The 21,012-nt window shown below is 41.9% G+C and overlaps 1 protein-coding gene across 1 annotated transcript; it reads right to left on the bottom strand.

Annotated features, from left to right (window-relative positions):
- Positions 1–61: 61 nt before the first annotated feature.
- Positions 62–19,709, bottom strand: APMAP (adipocyte plasma membrane associated protein). Its single transcript, XM_081001103.1, has 9 exons — positions 19,436–19,709; positions 15,098–15,214; positions 11,695–11,810; positions 10,174–10,266; positions 6,830–6,946; positions 5,382–5,556; positions 4,569–4,703; positions 2,681–2,873; positions 62–1,516 (listed from the first exon to the last, which is right to left on the bottom strand). Exons 1-9 carry the CDS (start codon positions 19,525–19,527, stop codon positions 1,307–1,309), a joined length of 1,248 nt encoding a protein of 415 aa, XP_080857229.1. The 5' UTR covers positions 19,528–19,709; the 3' UTR covers positions 62–1,306.
- Positions 19,710–21,012: the final 1,303 nt, after the last annotated feature.

Here is a 21,012-nt window from a genome sequence, read left to right as displayed (position 1 = left end):
TCACAATCACTTTTTTAAAAAGGAAAGACAAGATATACATAATTAAGATACTGTACTACAATTATTGGATGATTTAATCATTTAATCTGTTGTTTCCATTGACAAATTATATTAAAGATTTTTAACATTTGTTTGTGTTATTTGAAATGCTGCCCAGATGTAAATCAGTAAGCCAGCAAAGCATTGGTTGGTTTTACTCTTAAAAACCTTATGCATATTAAATTCTTCTGACAAAATCTTGACATCTTAAAAAAACACCCCTGAACTACCCAAATAATAATAAAAGCACTTAACTTTATGAGTCAAAAACATAAAATAAAATAAAATATACTTTAAGTAACAAAATATCAGTTCTTATGTGCTTCAAAAAATTATTTCAATCATACAATTTATACATTTGAGTCAACCTTATGTTTATTACTATGTGAGTGCAGTTTTCAGTCAAATCCATACGAGAAATAAAGGCCTCAACGGATAGCTTGTACACCAGTCAGGTACAGGGTTTAAAGGCTTTTTCCTACATTGCAATCTAATGACATGAAAGCATTCCTATGACTGAAAAGATTGTGTTAGTGGTCAAATAATCTGTGCAGACACAAAATAAGACTCTGGAACAAGCTTCTTCCAAGTCAGTTGTATCTATTTACCATTCGGAGGATACATTTTCAAGTTTAGAGAGCCACACAGGAGTGATCTCATGTCTTTAAAATTACCCATGCAGAAAACAGCGGACAGAAAATAGAATTATACCTGTAATTTATTTGCTTATTAATACATCTATAAATGATAGCTTTTATAATGTGCATGCTTAGAAAAACATGCTTATAAAGACAAATCCAAGTTGGAAGCAAATGCATGCAAGACATCATTTTGGACTAGCAAGTAAAGTCCAAGGATGTAATTCCAGTATGTTATTTGAAGTGCAGACAGAATTATGTACATCTTTCACTAGTGGAAGCAGCTTCTAAAGAACATTATTAGATGTAGCAACTTTTGTTTTCATGAGGTAATTTTGTATTTATGTGTAAGTAAGTAAAGATACCAAAGATTGTATACAACTCACCAAGAACTTCTTCTATGCAAGGCCCATCAATTCAAATGGGAGTTGCACAAGACATTAGTGGATTGGGTTCACCGGTTTTATGGCATGGCATGCTTAATGTAAGAAACGCTCAAACTTTATTCCCTGCAAATTACTTAGGGCCTACAGTGCTCATGACTGACTGCAATTTCATTCTTCTTCCTGGGCCGTTTGCCCTTCTAGAGGAACTCAAGACAACAGCGGCAGTGCTTTTGGCTGAGAGAATTACACTTCCTCGAGGTTCAGTCTGCAAATAAAGGGAGACCGGAAGGAGCCCAAATAGAGATGTCCATCATGTTCATGTGCTTCACTTATGTACGTTGCCACCATTCCATTCGGATCATGGAAGCTTCTTCTGTAGGATCCGGTATCACTTAGTTCTAGAAGGAGGCTGTACTTGGGCACAAATTTTATCACCATTTCTTGACTGAGAAGCTGGGGGAAGAAAGTATTCATTTTAGGGATAACCACCTCAGTCATAAGCATTACGAGTACACTGAACAGTCAGTTAAAATATGTTAACCAATTCAGATTTTAAACCCCAGAACATCCAAAGTGTATCAACCATCCATAAGCTCTTTGAAGCACAATTTATTATTGGCCAGAATTAAAAATATGCTCAAGTATCTTCCCCAACCTGGTGCCCACGACCCAGATGTTTTAGATGACTTCTCCGCCATTCCTGACCATTGACCATGCAGGCTGGGGCTGACGGGAGCCATAGTCCAATGCTTTTGGAGGGCACTAGGTTGGGTAAGGGTGCACTAAATCAATGGGGAGTGTTAAAGCTTGCCTACAGTTTGCCCAAATTAAGCTTTTCGTGATGGGTGCTTTTTGTTTTTTTAAAAACTGCAAATGTAAGCATTTTAATCTTAAAGCATTTTTAATTTACTGTCTATTTGAGTGAATGTTGCAGTTTTAGTGCTTTTTAATTTGTTGCATCCATTTTATGCTTTGTTCTGCTACATAAAAATAAAAACTACTTTAATGTTTCATAAACTTGTAAACCACCCTGGGAACGTAAATTTATGTTGAAGGTGTGGGATATAAATATTGATGTGTTTCAATCTTCACACCAGTCCAACAAACACATAAGGTAATAAGCACCAGTGCTGGCAGCTGGGACACTTGTTGGACTGCTAAGAGGAATGAAGAACATCAGCCCTCGGAACTTCCGTTTGCCAGCACCACCAAAACGGAGGGAGGACTTCACAGGTGCCTCCAACAGCCATTGCCTCTCAAAGTCCTAGGGGTTGAAGTGGTTTCAATACCATCTGCCTAAAGCAGGAACAACTGCTTGACTAGGAAAAGGACTCTCAAGGGGAAAAAAATCCGTCCCCCAGAACTTCCTTTTGCTGCCACCATCTTTGAGACAGCACAACAAAAAGTCACACAATTTAAACATTTGATTGATATTGCCCGGTATTCTGGCTCTATCATTGTGAGGGCAATAGGATCTGTCCATAAATCGGCTATTTCAAATCACTTTTTGAGAAACATTAATATTAATATACTGCTTTTAAATGTCTTTTTTTAAACGAACCAATTGACTCTCAAGATAGGTTATGCAATTTATCATCAAAGCACAATTTGTTTTACCTTAAATATTATTCTTTTAATCCATGGTTTTTCAGATAAGAAATCCAACATAGAAAATCCAGGATTGGACCGAATAGCTGACATAGCCACCCAATAACCTCCAGAGCTGCTTGGACGTATGTTATCTGGAAAGCCGGGCATATTTTCTATAAACATGTCTTCTCCACCTTTCATTAGGCCAGATACGTAATATCTGCAAAATTAAAGTGCTTTAATATATTACAAGATAATAGCACATGTCAAGGAGGAACCATAGAAACCAACAAGTGCTTCCCAGGAGGAAGAAGAGCCAAGAAAAGACCTACTATATCACAAGTGGGCAAAATTCGTCAGAGCAAGTGAGTCTGCAGTTTGCATAGTAAAAGCAGTGAGTTCGCTTGCAGAACACAGTATTTAAAAAAGCCTCTTCAACAAGGATGATCAACAAACTTTGCATCGAATATATTCCTAAAAAGATAGGTAAAGGGACCCCTGACCATTAGGTCCAGTCGTGGCCAACTCTAGGGTTGTGGTGCTCATCTCGCTTTATTGGCCAAGGGAGCCGGCGTGCAGCTTCCGGGTCATGTGGCCAGCATGACTAAGCCGCTTCTGGCGAACCAGAGCCAGAGCAGCACACGGAAACGCCGTTTACCTTCCCGCCGGAGCAGTACCTATTTATCTACTTGCACTTTGATGTGCTTTTGAACTGCAGAAGAGTAACTAGTGGGGTGCCACAGGGTTCTGTCTTGGGCCCGGTCTTATTCAACATCTTTATCAACGACTTGGATGATGGACTCAAGGGCATCCTGATCAAATTTGCAGATGACACCAAACTGGGAGGGGTGGCTAACACCCCAGAGGACAGGATCACACTTCAAAACGACCTTGACAGATTAGAGAACTGGGCAAAAACAAACAAGATGAATTTTAACAGGGAGAAATGTAAAGTATTGCACTTGGGCAAAAAAAATGAGAGGCACAAATACAAGATGGGTGACACCTGGCTTGAGAGCAGTACATGTGAAAAGGATCTAGGAGTCTTGGTTGACCACAAACTTGACACGAGCCAACAGTGTGACGCGGCAGCTAAAAAAGCCAATGCAATTCTGGGCCTCATCAATAGGAGTATAGCATCTAGATCAAGGGAAGTGATAGTGCCACTGTATTCTGCTCTGGTCAGACCTCACCTGGAGTACTGTGTCCAGTTCTGGGCACCACAGTTCAAGAAGGACACTGACAAACTGGAACGTGTCCAGAGGAGGGCAACCAAAATGGTCAAAGGCCTGGAAACGATGCCTTATGAGGAACGGCTAAGGGAGCTGGGCGTGTTTAGCCTGGAGAAGAGGAGGTTCAGGGGTGATATGATAGCCATGTTCAAATATATAAAAGGATGTCACATAGAGGAGGGAGAAAGGTTGTTTTCTGCTGCTCCAGAGAAGCGGACACGGAGCAATGGATCCAAACTACAAGAAAGAAGATTCCACCTAAACATTAGGAAGAACTTCCTGACAGTAAGAGCTGTTCGACAGTGGAATTTGCTGCCAAGGAGTGTGGTGGAGTCTCTTTCTTTGGAGGTCTTTAAGCAGAGGCTTGACAACCATATGTCAGGAGTGCTCTGATGGTGTTTCCAGCTTGGCAGGGGGTTGGACTCGATGGCCCTTGTGGTCTCTTCCAACTCTATGATTCTATGATTCTATGCTAGGTTGGCAGGAGCAGGCACTGAGCAACAGGAGCTCACCCCATCGCGGGGATTCGAACCGCCGACCTTCTGATTGGCAAGTCCTAGGCTCTGTGGTTTAGACCACAGCGCCACCCGCGTCCCTAAAAAGATAGCTGAGCTTAAAACACTTGGCTAATGCTGTTGGTGCAAACTTTAATGTATAGCCACCTCGGGAGGCATCCCACATACCTTCGTATTCTTGCCATAGTTGTTTCGGCCACCAACACAAAGTCTTCAGCAGGTGAGAGCTGGACTCCATTTGGAAATCGGAGCCCTCCCATTAAGACTTTCACTTCCTTTGTGACAGTGTCATATTCAAGCAAGCTGAGGGCAAAACCATTAACACAGTCATTAATTTTTAAATTCATTTGTCATAAAGTTACGTGCAAACTAATACATAACCATGTAGACAATAACAGAACCAATACAAGGAGCACATATGTGTAAGAGACCCACAAGACAGAAGGGGTCTCAAGCACAGCAGTATTTATAGTCCAGTTTCCTAGAGATTTCAATACTCACAGGCTCATTTAACTTCTGTGAACCTACATGTTTCTTAGTTGCTTCATTCACAAATTTGCTTGTAATGCCGTATTTTTATTGGCTTGGTTTCCACGCAACTCTAAGCATAGTTTATTTTGAACTATGGTTTAACATAAACAAGCAGCCTGCTGCTGAAGGCTCCTCAAAAGTCTCACCACTCCTGTCTGGGCCGTTCTTGAGAGACACTAACCACAGCACTGGTTCACAGGTATGCATTAGTAGGAGCACAAGGAACCTAAACTCCAGCTCAAGGGTGGGGCTGCTCATTCAATTAAGCTATTACTATTACCTTTAATTAAGAATTAGCACATTGGCTAAGAGAAAATTCCACACCAGGCAGTCCCAGCCGTGCTACAGACCAGAAACTCACTAAGAAACCCAGTCGTACTGCTCTGTCAAAATTCTGCTTTCGCAACTGGCATCAAAACACTGCAAGGATTTTCCCCAGTTGGGACTTACCGTCCATCATCAGAAGCCTCCATGATTAATAAGGAATAGTCTTTTCTGTGCCATTTACTACTGGAGTCAGTAAAGTAGATTTTCCTTCCGTCTCGCGTCAGTGTAAGATCATTCACAAAGGACATGTTTTTTCCTTCAATGGGAATCTTGGAGGACACAAGTGGTTTCACTTCACCTGATCACAGAAAGGAGGACTTGGTTAACCCCTTGCTTTCCTACATGCTTTAAGTTTAGATTACAGTATTTTTCGCCCTATAGGGCGCACCTCGGTTTTTTTTGGGGGGGGAGGGAAATAAATAAATAATTATTTTCCCCCCAACCGCGAGGCTGGGGCGGGGGAAGCCCGAGCTTCCCCCGACCCCAGCCCCCAGAACAGGCTGTTTCCCGCAAGCCTTGCAAGCCCGCGGGAACTCCCGCCGGGCTCCCAAGGCTTGCGGATAGCTTCCAGAAGCCTGGAGAGAGAGAGGGGTCGGTGCGCACCGACGCCTCTCGCTCTCCAGGCTTCAGCGAAAGCCTGCATTTGCCCCATAGGACGCACACACATTTCCCCTTCATTTTTGGAGGGGAAAAAGTGCGTCCTATAGGGCAAAAAATACGGTAGTTAATAACTTTCCAATGATAAGAGCTTTCCTTATGCATCAAAATGGCAGGTAGAAAATAATTTACAAATATTTTCATTTACTTTGGCTAAGGAAGAGGAATCTGTGTTTGCACATAAGAGAGGTTTTTTGTTCTTAAAATGAACAGCTTGCATTTCAAGGTGTGCTTTTGTCGTATGTTATTTAAAGTAGATAGCTCCATCGGGCTGAGACTTTCCCAACTCCCTTCTTGCTGTATTGAAACTTTGCTTTAAACAGCCACCTTTTCCTGAGTGTTTCCTTCTCTCTGCTTGCTCTGCTTAAACCTGTGTCATTGTTTAAAACTGTAATTTTCCTCTTGTGTATGAGAGAAAAAGGATGTAGAGCCATGGAATATTACATAGTCCTTTCACACAACATGTTTCATTCCCAGTATTAGGGGTTGTTTTCAGCATGATTTCCCAGATTCAACACAGTAATTTAGAACAGGTATTTTATTAGCAAGCAAACACTCATGTATGTACAACATTCATCAGCTGATAATCTTCACTAACGGAACAAGACAGAACAGGATTGCTCATCTTAAAACAGTGACATATATCATCATGGTGTGTGGGCAAACGGCTGCAGAATAGGAAGGAGACATGAAAATGGGGGTGATCTGTATGCAAAGAGGAGTTGGAAAAGGAAGTGAAGGGGGGAAAGGGGGTGCAAAAAGGAGGGAGTAGGAGGCATGGGAAGGGGTTTAAGAAGAAAGCAGGGAAATGAAAGCATCTGAAGAATAGGAGATCATAGCGACTTCACAAGGAAGACAAAAGAAATGCCAGGCCAAAGCAAACATAAACAGGAAAAACAAGAGTGCAAGTTTACCTGAGACAGGATTGATTTCAAAGAGTCCATAGTATGCATCTGCCACAAAAAGGGTGTTCTCTGGTCCAACTCTGATTCCGAGAGGTCTCCCACATGTGGTTTCATCTTCTCTGGTTCCTTTTAAGACACATTTCCAGCAAGTTAACAGCAGCAGGTTTTATACAAATATTTCTATACTGCTTTAGGAAAAAATGCCATTACTTCAGAATTTAATCCAAAAACAAATATTCAGCAAAACTTTACTGATATCAACACCATTTTATGCTGACAAAATTCCAAAATGGTACCTTTAGTCTGTTGCAGGAAACAACAATGCAACTTGCAGACTATTGAGATTTTCTGGGCAACATTAAATTGTGCTAGTGCAAGGATTAGCATGAACACAACAAGACTTTCGCCCCTCTCCTCCTCCTGTGCGCGCCCTGTGCTATCCCTAAATCTGCTCCAGAGGGTGGGAGAACTCCCAGAACAGATTTAGGAGGCACACAAGAGGAAGAGAATGTTTACTTTCGCAAGGATAAATCCTTGCACTGATGGAACTATTTGTTTAGTGCTTCATGCCAGCAGGCACAACAAGACTTCCCCTTCCTTTCCTCCCACTTCTGCCCCCCCCCCCACAGCAAACAGGGAATTTCCCTCTTGCACAAGTAGGCTGACACTTCAATGTCACCCTAACATATTTATTGTGAAAATTTCATGGACAAATAACTAGTTGCCTTATAATAAATGTGATGTATAATCTCTTCTAATAGTGGATTTTTATTGCATTTATGTTTTTGTTGCCACTTTTAGGACAAGTTATTCTTTTTGCATGCAGAATGAAGATGTAGCCAAAGAAGCAGCAAATGTTTAAAACTTTTACGTTCACAGTGCCCTCTACTGGCTGTTCCAGAAAAGGAAATCAACACAAGCAGTATCAGTGCCTATAACAAAAGGAGAAATAATTTGAAGCTAGACGTTCATTCTGCAAGTTGCCAACAAGCAGTACTGAACAACAGTTAGTCTCTTTCTTGCCCCTTACTGACTTCACATGGCACAACCTGTGAAAAACATAGTAAGTGAAGTCATTTCCTTTTTCCAAAATACATTTCTCTTCCACTGTTCTATGTAGGAAAACACTTCTAGTCAGAACAATGCAGAGTTGCCTCTCTCAACTTTAACAGGCTAAAGCCAATCACTCCAAAAAGTTGGACCACTGCTATCCTATATTCTCTTAAGCACCTCTGTGTTTGAAGGGGATATCCTGAGTGTAAGTTATTGGACTGTGCTATATAACAAAATAAATGGATGGAAGCATTAGAGAAAAAGAAAAGCTACACAGAATTTTATAAAAACACAAAATCAAAGGATAGATGTTAAGGAAATGAGATCCTACAAGTAATGGTGCAAATCTGGATGCTGCAATGAGGCTTCTCATTCTGTCAGGGAACTGCCATCAATGCCGGAGGGAGAGAGCAAAATCCAGAGGGATTCCGGAGCGCGTCCCGGGAGTGGGAGAGGCAGCCCACCTTCTGGGGAAGAGAATCAGCGCAGCACCAGTGGAGAAGGGGGGCAGATGGGGGAAGCGGCGAGGCGGTCCCATGACTCCTTGCCGGGGACCAGCGGGGAGAGTAGAGGTCCTCCACTGCCTACGCCCTCCTTGCGCAGAAGGCTTTCGCGCAGAGAGTGTAGGAGGAGACTAGGCGTCAAAGAGCTTCTTTGCTGGAAGTAGTTTAAGAAACGCCCACTGACGGATTCTGCCAGCGATTGAGACAGCCACAGGTGAGTGGCTGTCCGGACAGGAAAGGTTCACTCAGGCAACCCAGCCAGGTGTTTGCACCGGCTTACGCACGAGCAACCCCTAGAACCACTACACATTCTTCATGTGCAATTTCAGATGTTGTAGTTCCTCATTTTTCATGTGCAATTTCAGATGTAGTTCCTCTATTTTTCTAGCTAAGCTAAAGTCAAAGATGGCATGATGTGCAGTACCAGAATGAGGGGCATGTTATCCATATTATATTGAGATACTGACTGTGCCTGGCTGCTATATGATTGAAATAAAAATTGAAATACTTTGTTGTCACTTGTACAACTTGTATACAGTGAGATTACACAAGCACCCCCACTCAGCTCTCTTAGTCTTAATTCCCCTCGTTTACTGACGCACACCCACCAAACCGAAAGTCAGTTGCCCTGTTGTTATCTTTTCATTCAGCAGCCTAACAGCCCACAGATAGAAGCTGTTCTTTACCCTGTTGGTGCAACTAATCATGCTTCTATATCTTCTATATCTATATCTTCTGCCTGATATCCTCAAGTGTAGCCAAACACCACCAGTCCTGGCTTCCCGTAAGCTACTGGGCCCAAATTATAAACTCCTGAACAGGTTAGGACTACTTGATGGAGTGCCTTTCCCAGCAGGTCCCAACCTGTCCAATGAGACTGGCAGGAGACTGGCTGGTGGTACAAGCAATGGGTGCTGTGCATTTGGCAGTGACATGGCAGGGATTGTAATGGTTTTTTTTTCCTTTCAGTAGTTTAATTTTTTTATACAGCATTGTACTAATTGGATGAAGGTTGGTTTGGAAATAAATAATTTCTTTTGAAGATTGCCAGAATATAGCTGTGTTAGTTCGGTAGCTTGGAATAAGGGAATCTGTATTTTCTTTCACTGGTAGCCATGAGTCTGGGAGAGCATCAATTTCCCAAGACCTTGCTGCATTCTCCCTTTCATTTACAGAACCTTATGACACATGGACCTTTACAAGTCCGCTCCTCTTAACCACTGCATGGTCAGTTTCCTGCTCCGAACATCCTCTCTGTTGCTGTCCCATGTCAAACTCAGCTAGGGTATTTTCAACCAAAGCCATTATATGGCAATCAGGGCTGCAGTTGAGCAGTTAGCTAGAATCATTGGCATGAAGGTTAAAAGAAGCACAAGAAGAGAACCATCAGGAAGTGTTGATACAGTTGCATACATAAAAAAATAACAAATGGTAGCGTGCGCTGAATTACTGACCATTACTCCACAGTGTTAGCAATATGTTTTTATTCCACAGGGGCATTCCTGTCTTCACACTTTCAAGTCAATTATTGGCACAGTTCTCAGACCAAACCTGTATAATAAGGCCCATGAAACTATATACCAAAAATAAACTGCCTGAAATGCACTGTGAAGAACATTATGAAATACTACTATTTTTCCGTTTAGGAAAAGAAAAATCATTAGTGCACCTTAAAATGAGTTAGATAATTTACAAGCAAATGACTTAGCAAAGCTTAAAATGTTGACAGTACAATCACTATACAATTCAGACTGAAATGCAATAGCAGCAATAAAATACGTGGTTCCTCTAACTTACCACAGGGGCCATGTCCAAGTCGGGCTAATGTGTGTATTTCGCCATTTTCAATCTTTAGAATTTTTCCATCCGCTGTACCAGTGAACAACACATCTAAGAGAGACAAGTTGTAAGATATGCTTTTTATGAATTCTGGAAACTGGAAGTACTGTATGAATTGTACATTGTTCCTTCATAAAAAAGCTCATGACCTTTAAATATTAAAACTAAAGTCAGCCTCAAATCATGTCCACAGTAGACTCAAAGCCACATGAACACACTCCAGTCAGCATCTGGCTCATAAACAGGACTCCAAATATACAACCTTTTGTAGGGATAACTTAGATCCTTTATATTGAGATACAATACTTGTTCAATTTTTACTTTCTTTAATGTTGGTATCTCTTGGATTTCTCGCCATCAGTGGACTTTTGTAGCTCTGGTGGCTGCTATTCACCAATTAAGATTCCAGTAGAAAGGGAAAGCATTGTTTTCATTTTCCATAATCCAAACTAATAGATGGCTTTTTATTTTGATGCATTTCCCATTAGTTAGAGTAATCAGAGATTGACCAGCCTTTAACTGTAACACTGGGACAACCTTAAGCATTCATGGTTATTTTCTTATTTCAGAATTTTGACATTCTCGGTATTGTCCTATTTTTGGTAGTATGTGTGTTTGGTTACATTTTCTGCAATTTATACGTTTGCTGTTTATTATTTTGATTATGAACTGTAAATAAATGGCGTTGCCTGTGAATCTATAGTGATTCTTGCCATTTGCTTCCTGGAAAGTTACAGAGGCCATGTTGGATCAGAAAAAAAGGACTTCTAGCCAGCATCTTGTTTCCCAGTGAGCAGCCAGATGCTTCTAGGAAGACCATAAGCAGGACATGAAGGCAATAGCCCTGTTCCATTGTTGCTCCTCAGCAACCATTGAGACATTTATCCACTTACAAGAGCAGGGACATCCAGGCACCTTGAGTATTAGACCCTGAGCACACCAGGTGGGGACCCAAGGTACACTAGCTCTCTGGATGTAGAAGATCAGCTCTCCCTGGCTCTTTCACATAACCCACAACAGCTACAGAAACCACACTGTTACAACTTATAGTATGTCATATCTTCTAACATGACATGCTCTTTCACTGTGTGCTTTATATAATTGAATTATTTCAGAAATCAATTGCAGAGTTATTTGGATCAATAACAGATGATCAATGGTTACACCAAGAGTTACCAACATGACTTATGGAGTAGTTATTATTATAAAGCAGGCTTCCTCAAACTTGGCCCTCCAGATGTTTTTTGCCTACAACTCTCATGATCCCTAGCTAGCAAGACCAGTGGTCAGGGATGATGGGAATTGTAGAAAAACATCTGGAGGGCCGAGTTTGAGGAAGCCTGCTATAAAGTATTTGGGGAAAAGAACAGAGCAAGAGAAAAAATGATTTTTTGCTAGGCTCAGAAGGTCTCATGTTTGACTCAAGTTCCAAGCATTAAGACCCTTCACAGTTTAGCATGCAGACATTATTGTGCTTACCGCCGATGTTTGCAATAGATTCTGGTCCAACAAGCTGATTTTCAAATAGCCTTTCTGCTTGTCGGAGCTTGAAGTTTGGCTCTAATGCGCCAGTGAGGAGAGGAGGTTCTTTGAAGCTAGGAGAGGGGAAGAAGGAGAAGCAATTTCATCGGTGGACTGAAAGAAAAGGGCAGGCAGCCAACCAATTTTGGAAGATTCTGGGTACAGATAAACCTAGTTTTCCTTTCTACCTCAGGCACTAAAAGGCAGGTGAGGCTGGACATGAGTTTCAAACACACTCTGCTCATACTGCATACGGAAGTCTGATCAAGGCATCAACATAAGATCCAAAATGTTACAATATCTTGATAGAAAATTTAAACTATAGTTTAACATAACATGCAAAATAAGCCAGCATCAGATAGAAAAGCCACAGAGAGGCCTGCAGATCTCTTTTAATTCAAAATAGGGGGGGAAAAACCAGGGCATTTGCAAGATCAGCATGATGGACACTATCACAAGGACATACAATGGACCACCTATTGGGGAAAATTCCACACTTACATCTTTTATACTAGTTTCCTATTCTAGTTTGGTGTCAAATGAACAAACACCAATTGTTCAAATGGCAATGCTTTCAGTTTTCAACATTGTACTCATTTCCAATGTTGAAGCATTTTAATACTGCATATTTGTAACTCAATTATTTCCATAGCTTTTCTGAAACAATTCTCCATTGCAAGTTAAAATGCTTCTTAATGAAGACTTGCTTTTATGGAACACCTTAAAGATCACTTCAAAATACACACCGTGATTACTTTGGCCAATAAGATGTAATCATCCAGAGAAATGATCATACCACCAGGTGGTCAGTAACACTACCAAACAGCTTAGGAAAGAATCTTACCTAAATGAAATAGTAGCCATTTCCCTGTTCTAGATCTGCTTAGTGCTACTTAATCCTGTATTTTGCTGTCAGGATAATGTAAGTTAAATGGACCAAAGCTGAATACAACATGAAAGGTTCTATGAAATGGAGGATTCTAAGGACAGAGATGTGATTATGAATGTTAAACTTGTCAATTCCTGAAACTTATCATGACAGTAAGATTTATAGGTTGATCTAACCTTATTTACTTGACAGTAAGCCCCACTTATTTCAGAGGGACCTGATTCACAGACGTATGCTTTGGACTGTAGCCTTAAAAACTTTTTTCATCTCAAAAAGATAAAGTATTTATTCTGACATATGTATGGCTCCTCATAAGAAAGTTATATGGATGGCCTCCATTATATAAGCAAAGAACACAATTGAAATATAATGCAAAAAACAAAAGCATTCAGCGGAAGGGAGAAACTGCATAAATACTACAAGACAGAACTTGTCACACCATACCCCCCCCCCCCCCGTTTCAAACATAAAATAAAAAAGGACGCAGGAGGCAGGGTGCCAAAGGCAGCAGGGAGTCATAATGATACATAACTTACAACAACCATGTTTGACTTAGTTTCAACCCCCCCCCCCCAAAAAAAGCCTTTGCCAATTTTTCTCTGAGCTTTCAAAGTCTAATGTGTAATCAAACATTTGTTTGCATTTGCTTCTCCAGCATACCTTTCTTTGTGTGTTTGTGGCAGCATTCAACGCTCAGCAGGTTTGGGTGCTTTTGACCAACGGGCAGCTTCCTCTTTCTACAGAGGTTTGCTCAACATACCACCACTGCATAACCTGTCACAAGAACAAGTCTAGTCTCCCATGCCTAACTGTATGTAACTGTCTCACATTATCACGGGAATGTAAGCTGTATTCCTGTAAAGCTGTGACTCAGGTGTTCACCTGGGCCCAAGTTTTCATGCGTGACTATTTTGATGAGCACCGTACACTTTTTGGCACCTGCTAAAAATATTCCTTTTTAGAAAATCCTACCCAGATGCTTTAAAAACTGAGGTAATCTTAATCTGTTTTAGTATTTTAACTTTTGTATGTTTTAAAGTAAGGTTGTAGATTTGTCTTGATTTTTCTGTTTTATCTTTTGTAAACCACTTCATTTTTAAAAATAATACAGTGGTGTATAAATTTTATGAAAAATAATAATAAAGTAAGTCAAATTTATTATCACTTCCTCAGATGCATGGAAGCGTTATCCTGAGTTTCAGGGGTGTGTACAAATTCACATGCAAGCATTTGTATAAGTTCCCTTAAGTCATGTGGGGGAACCCCTAAGAAAGGGTTAAACTGTTCCATAAACCAGGTGCCACTACTGAAAAGGCCTTCTCTCTGGTGGTGAAAATATGAAAGGTGGCATCCAACCAAGCCGTACTCAGAGAAGATCCACTGGAAAAAAATGAATTTAGTCAGTCATGACTAACTTGTCACTGATTTCAGTAGATCTACTCCAAATACGGTTAAAATATATATCATCCAAACATATATTCATTCTCAAAACCAATGCAGTAAAGCTTTAGTACTAACACCTGGCAAGACTGAAATGAGAACTGAATACTCTCATTTCAACAATATGGGATTTTATCAATCTGGAGTGTTCTCCTTGTTCTGAAATCTTTCCCAAATGAGAGATGTCACTTTTGGGTGCTCTCAGAGCCTCCAAAGTACAATTTCCTTCAAACACTTCTTGGTGAACTCCTGGCTCGCGGTACAAGAGAACTGGGCCTCTTATCATTAAGCTCTCTCCATGGCTACCATACAAATATCCTTCTTCCTTCCCTCAATATTCCTAAAAATGTGCTGAATCCACATTTGGCTTCATGTTTGCAGAGACCCTAGATGCAGAGAGACCATAGGCTCATTTTAGCTGAGCAATCTGCACAACCCATGAGCAAGGTATACTTATTGTGTTGGATCAAGTCCATGTAGGCACCTTTGCAAACATGTACGCAAGACAGGTGCGGAGCAGACTCACCAAGGGGAGTTGACACAATTCCCATAGTGCTAAACAAATGAATAACCAGCTCTAGCCAGATGAGAACACTTGCCAAAGAAGTCCTATTGTGCTTGAAGATCCTCTTCTTTGCTTGCAGTCTTAAAGGATGCACTGTTCATTTCACTTCAAAAATCAATTATCCATCTTCCTTATATTTGATTGCATTTATTTAAAAAATACATACGGCAACTGTTATTCATTTCTAAGATCTGAACTGAGACAGCAAATGTGAAATTTGTTGAGATACCAAAAGCAATCCAGCTTTCAATACGTCTTTCAATATCAGAATACTGTATATCTTAGCAGGCTGCACAGTCCTGTGTATACTACACATCACAGTTTAATCAGGTCTTACCCTACTAATACCTGCATTCTGAAGGAAAAAAATTAAACTTACTGGCGATAAAAAAAATCCTAATTAAGTATTCAGTTAAACACTTAAATTATATGCTACATTCTGATATCATACATACTTTGCAACTCACCTTATAGGCTGAGGGTCTATTGGACACTCCAGAAGAATTATTGCTCCAAATAAGGGAATAATTAGCGATACAGCCAAAGTCATGAAAGTCACACGGAATACTTTGTTGCTGTAAGTACTGTAACAAAAATACAAAACAGATTAGAAACTTAAATTGAAGCTCTGCACAATTTTAAACAATGATCACCAGTGGGTTAGTGTAAATCTGTACCAGCGATTTCAGGCCAAGATTATAATATTTTTTGAATGTGTAACTAGCAATACATCAATGTATGCCTAGTTTTTCCACATAAGCATGTTGTATGAAATCAATGATTACGTTATTCCACTAATCAAAGGGGAATCACTAGTCAAATGAAGAAAAAACTCCAAATATCCTTTTCAAACCCATTACAATTTACCAATGATGTTACAGCTGAGCTATACGTTAAGTATATCACAAAATGACATCTCAGGAATGTACCATTGCAAAATGCAGGTGTAAGATTACACATCCAAATGCTTCGTGTAGAAAAGCTCCCTGCACACGGAAATCATGTCTAAGAAGATTCTAGCCTACCCTTCTTCCCATTCTGTTAGTTATCCACAAGCAAGAATTTAAACATTTAGAGTTCATAATTAATATCCCACCTGCATTCTTAACAGTATAGTCCCAAGGAAGGATATAGCTTGTGATGCAGAAAGCTCAGGCAGCAGAAAGGGAGGGAAATCACCTCCTCTTTCTACTTCTCTCTTAACTGCAGAGATTTGTGTTTACTTGAACCTTTGCAGCTTATGCAAAGAATCTTTGTGGAGGGCATGTGGGAACAGGGGATTTGCCAATGGAGAACAGGTAAGTGGATTTAAGAACTCTGCATGTTAAATGTGACTGGTACTTTCCAGTATGTGTTAGAAGCTGCCCAGAGTGGTTGGAGCAACCCAGCTAGATGGGTGGGGTATTAATAATAAAATTGTTGAATATTATTATTATTATGTGTTTGAGGTAGTATCCACAATGCATGAATCTGACAGTTTAAATCCAAACCTTTTTATAGCCGCAAGAGAGATTAAGGGTAAGTAAGTGGGAGAAACAGAACTGAAGTTCTGTGGATGAAACCAGCTTAAGATTTTACTTTCTCAGGGTAAAGGTTGCATTTCTAACCCTTAGCAAGCTTTTTAATCACCATGATTTGTGAAAGGAAAACAAAGCAAAGAAAACTTGAAATCTCATTTTCTGTACCATTTCTCTTCAGTTATCTACAAAGATAGATACTGGAGTACATTTGGATACATGAAGACCTTTGTTATTAACAAATACAGTATGGTGTCCTTCATAAATCAAGGACAAAACCTCTGCTAAGAGGAATGTTACGCAGAATTTTTTTCTCTGATCAGCACATAAATGATTTTTTTTAAACAACTGCGAAGGGATAAGACAGGCTTAAAGGCCCTAGGAGCTGGCAAGGTCTGAACATCAACATTTCATCAAAGAAGTGAAGAAATGCTGAACATGGATAAAAATGAATTGTGCTGCTCAAAAACCTATTCATATACTTCTTTTTCATTTAACATGTCTAATTTGAAGACCACCAGCAACACAGAATTTGGTAAAGAAATTCAGCCATAGGAAATATGCCAATAGGACAGATAACAAACATCAGCCAACAGGCCCCACTGAAATGAATGGGATTACTTCTTGGTAGACAGGCAAAAAGAATTCCCCGTTAAATAATTAAAATAAAATCAGTTTCTCAAACTGCAGTTTTGATGACACCAACATGCAGCCTTCTTCCCAGTATAGAAATTCTGGGACATCTGAATTTGGCATTATCGTATTAGTTACACCTGAGAACTATTGTTGAAAGAGCTCTGCCCCACCCCAAACATGCAAGATTGCAATAGGTCTGTATGACTCAAGAGCTTACTACCAGAACCCGAAGCGCTGGAAGTTTATTGTTTTTGTTACATGTTTCTGCAATGTAGAAAGTATCCTAACTAAGTACAGTAATTTCTCTCCCAAATTTCTCTCTCCCAAATTTGGTGTGAAGGTAACATGTAGATTATAAACTGTTTTGCACACACACCAGATCAAGGATAGGTACATTCACTGAAAAGGACAACAAATTCAAGCAGGTTTACCCAAGAGGTTTACCCAACATTATGTCCCAAGGAGATGTGACATAATTATCCCCTTTTCTCTTCCATAGATTACCTCCAGGTACAGGTGTACAATGGAAACATGTGTTTACTGGAAGGTGAATCAGATATGTTAGCCATTGGGAAATAAGGAAATACTCCTCCAAGGAAGCATAAATGTAATTACAGTATTCTGCAGTCCAAATGCAAACTGAAATATGAACAGAGTGCTGGGTTTGCATGTACAGTCATAGCTCGTATTGCGTTAGGTTCATGTTGCGTCTTTTCAGCTTGCGAACGTGGCAAACCCGGAAGTGTATATACTTCTGGGTTTCGCCATGCGCACACGCGATCTGTGTGCTTCGTGCATGCACAGAAGCACTCAATAGTGCCACGCACATGCGCGGAAGAGGCACTCTAGTTGCGGACTTTTCGGGGTGCTAACAGCAACTCAGAACGGATCGTGTCCGCAACTAGAGGTACCACTGTAATGTAAAGCCAAAGTTAGAAGAAACCAAGGCTCATAAGTCAGCAAAAATCAAGGCTTCACATGATGATTTGTTGGCAGTAGAGAAACCAGAGTTTATTAACCATTGTTTAATAAACCATGATTGAAGTGTTAAGTGCAAACCAGGCTGTTCTTCGCAGTGGGTAGTGCTTCATTTAGACTCACTAAGCCACCACCCCCAAACCACACAGTAAGTCACATTAAGAACACAGTAAGAATAAGCAAACATACTCAGAAATGTACTTATGAAGGGGCTTGCCATGGATACTATTGCCATGATTGCCATGACTATTAGCATTTTTGAGTCATACTCTCGTATTTCAGCTGCTCACACAAATCCACCAAACTATCACTTATCTGAATTTAGTATTTGAACAATGTTGTCACCAGATAACTCCATATACTTCAACAGAGCTTGAAGATTTCGCCATGCTGGAAAGATGACTGAACTCTCCCCTAGTTAACCCTTGTCCTCTCTACATAATGCTTCCTTTGCAAATGAGCCTAACAGGCTTCAATGCTGGAACCAATTTTCAACACCAGAGTTCTGACCAGGGCATTTTATACAGAGTTTAATAAAAGAAGAGTTATTATTTTTATTGTACTTATTTACCACTTTTTTCTGCTATGAGCTCAAGTTAGCATACATGGTTCTCCCCCTCCTCATTTAACCTCCACAACAACCCTGTGGAGCAGGCTAGGCTGAGAGGGAGTGACTGGCCTAGTGAATTTCATGGTTCAACCCTGATCTCCTAGGTCCCAGTCTGACACACTAACCACACTGGATCTCACATTTCATGTGCATGTGCAGCACTCCCCAATTTCCATAACTAGTTACCACACATTTGGGATTTAGAAAGGTTTCGACTTAGGTCTCTCTTCTGGTGTTTTTTTTAATTACTGCCATTTCATTGCCTTTATTGCAGAATTATTCTTTTTGTTTATACAACCGGAGCACGTTTGACACTTTACAGCCTTGTATAATGGGTGGACGGGGGAGAGCTGGATTCCTCCTTTCCAAGCACTTTTCGATCTACATTTTGGTAGGTTAGAAATGAATGCCCAAATCTTTTTTGAGTGCACCATACGAGCAATGCTAATAAAATCCACATGTTGGTTTTTATGGCAGCTATACAGTACTGTGATCACAGAAGGGGCCCCGCGCGCGCGCGTGTATTTACTGTGGGGAGGTAGAAGAAAGCGTTGTAAACAGCAGGGCCAAAATACAATGCAATACGAGAGACACAATACACCGTGTTTGTGTTACATCGGGTTACATGCCTTGGCAGCACTGAGAGAGAAAAGAATCAAATTATTATTATTATATACGAATAAATGCCAGCAAATGAGAGGCCTTCCAAAAAGGTTTGAGCCCAGGAGCATCTCGTTGCAGAATTACGCGGCCCTCTCCACCTTCCACCCTGCCCTAGGCAGGGAGGCAGCTCAGCCTCTCCCCTCCCGCCCCAAAGCACCCTCGGGCCAGGCCAGACCCACTCCTTAAACCCGGGGTCTGGGGAGGAGGCCGAGGGGGAATGCCGCCTCACGCCGCCCACCCAACCCAGCTGCTCCCTCAAGGGCCGAGGCGGGGGCTCGCTTTCCGGCCCCCTCGCGCCCCGCGGAACAACAGGAAGGCACCCCTTTCCCTCAGGAGCAGGCGGGCGGGCGGGCGCCCACGAGGTCACCTCCCTGAGAAGCCGGCCGACGCCCCTCACGCACCTGCCATCCTTGGTCTCCTGAGCCGTGTTGTCCTCGGTGATCACCTGAGGGCGTATAGGGCGCCGCTGCCTCAGGCCTTCCGCCTCATTCATGTTGCCCCCGTCGACCCTCGGCGTGACTGAGGAGAAGCGCGCTCGCCCGCCGCCGCAGAACAAGCTCTCCACGCAGCGCCAAGAGGTGATGCCGCCCCGCCCCGGAGCTCCGCCCCCGCCTCCATGCTTGCCCAACGGCCTCCAGGCTGGGGCCCCGCAGGCCCCGCCCCCTACATACCCGCCCAACGGCTGCCAGAGCCACGCCTCCTCGTAACGGCCGCCCCGCCGAAGCCCCGCCCACTCGGCTATGCCCGCCCAACGGCGACCCAACGGCCCCGCCGAAGCCCCACCCCGCCGCCCAGGGTAGACCAATCGACGGCAGCCAGCTCTGAAGCCACTTCTCCCGTGACCAGAGAGCCGAATGGGCCGCCCTCAGCTTCCACGAAGCCAGCGCCTCGTCGCTCTTCGGGCAATGACTGGCTGAGGCGTTTCAGTGCTGCCCACAGACAAGACCCCTCTCTCTTTGTTCTCTAATGGGATCGACTTTCTCTCTGACACACACGCGCTTGACGCTTCGTAATTCGCAGCTCCGCCCACACAACGCGGCTGAACGTCGGTAAGCCCGTCCCCGCCCACACACTACCCACCACGCCCCCTCTCCCTGCGCCTGCCCAATCGGTGTTACAGTTGCATGCTTAGGGGGTGGAGTCAAAGGCGTATATCTTTCCCCGCGAGGAAAATGGAACTTAGAACGTCATTGTATTAGGAACGGGCAGTTGCAATGTGTTTAAATGTCCATATTGGTTTGTTTTTGTTCTTATTATGTCTTTTGTTTTTCTGTTTTGTATTTTTATGTCATGAAACGCCCTGCCTGTGATCTTTGGATGAAGGGTGGTGTACAAATGTAACGATGATGATGATGATGATGATATAAACAGGTGATTTGGGAGGGAATAACCTCTGGAGTTTACTGTACCTGAGCAAGTTGGGTATCTGAGCCCAAAGAATTAGTGGGTGTATATGCAACATCAGAAATAGAAATATTCACACATCGTCAGGGAAACATTTCAAGCTACCAGGACGCTGCCTGAATTACATTTCATCAAATAAATTCAGCTTAGGAGGATCTGAGTAGAGACAGGTTCTGCACCAATACAGATGTAACTCAGCTTTGTCAAGTTGAGCGCTGCTGCAATTGTAAATGGTATATATTACCAGTGCTTTTTTATGGGGGGACGCAGGGGCACGCATACCCCTGAACATTTTGTGAATCTAAGTTTTGCCTCATTGAGGGGCAGTATTTCAATACGAGTAGGAAAATAAGAGTACCCCTAAGCATTTTTATAAAAGCACTGTATATTACCTTACATATAACATTAGTTGCAAGAGGAATCTTAAGTGCACTTTCTGGCTTAAATGAGTATTCCATTACTTGATGCAGAAGTGGGTAGCTGCAGCCCCTGGGGAGCAAATGCAACGCCCTCCGTCAGACCCTCATCATTCTCCTGAGGAGGCCACACTCCTCACTTCCTCTGGTTCATACCC

The sequence above is a fragment of the Podarcis pityusensis genome, assembly GCF_964106645.2.
Source record: "Podarcis pityusensis genome assembly, chromosome: 3".
Classification (NCBI taxonomy): Eukaryota; Metazoa; Chordata; class Lepidosauria; order Squamata; family Lacertidae; genus Podarcis; species Podarcis pityusensis.
Note: the sequence above shows the minus strand (reverse complement) of the source record. Positions and strands in the feature narration are given on the sequence as shown.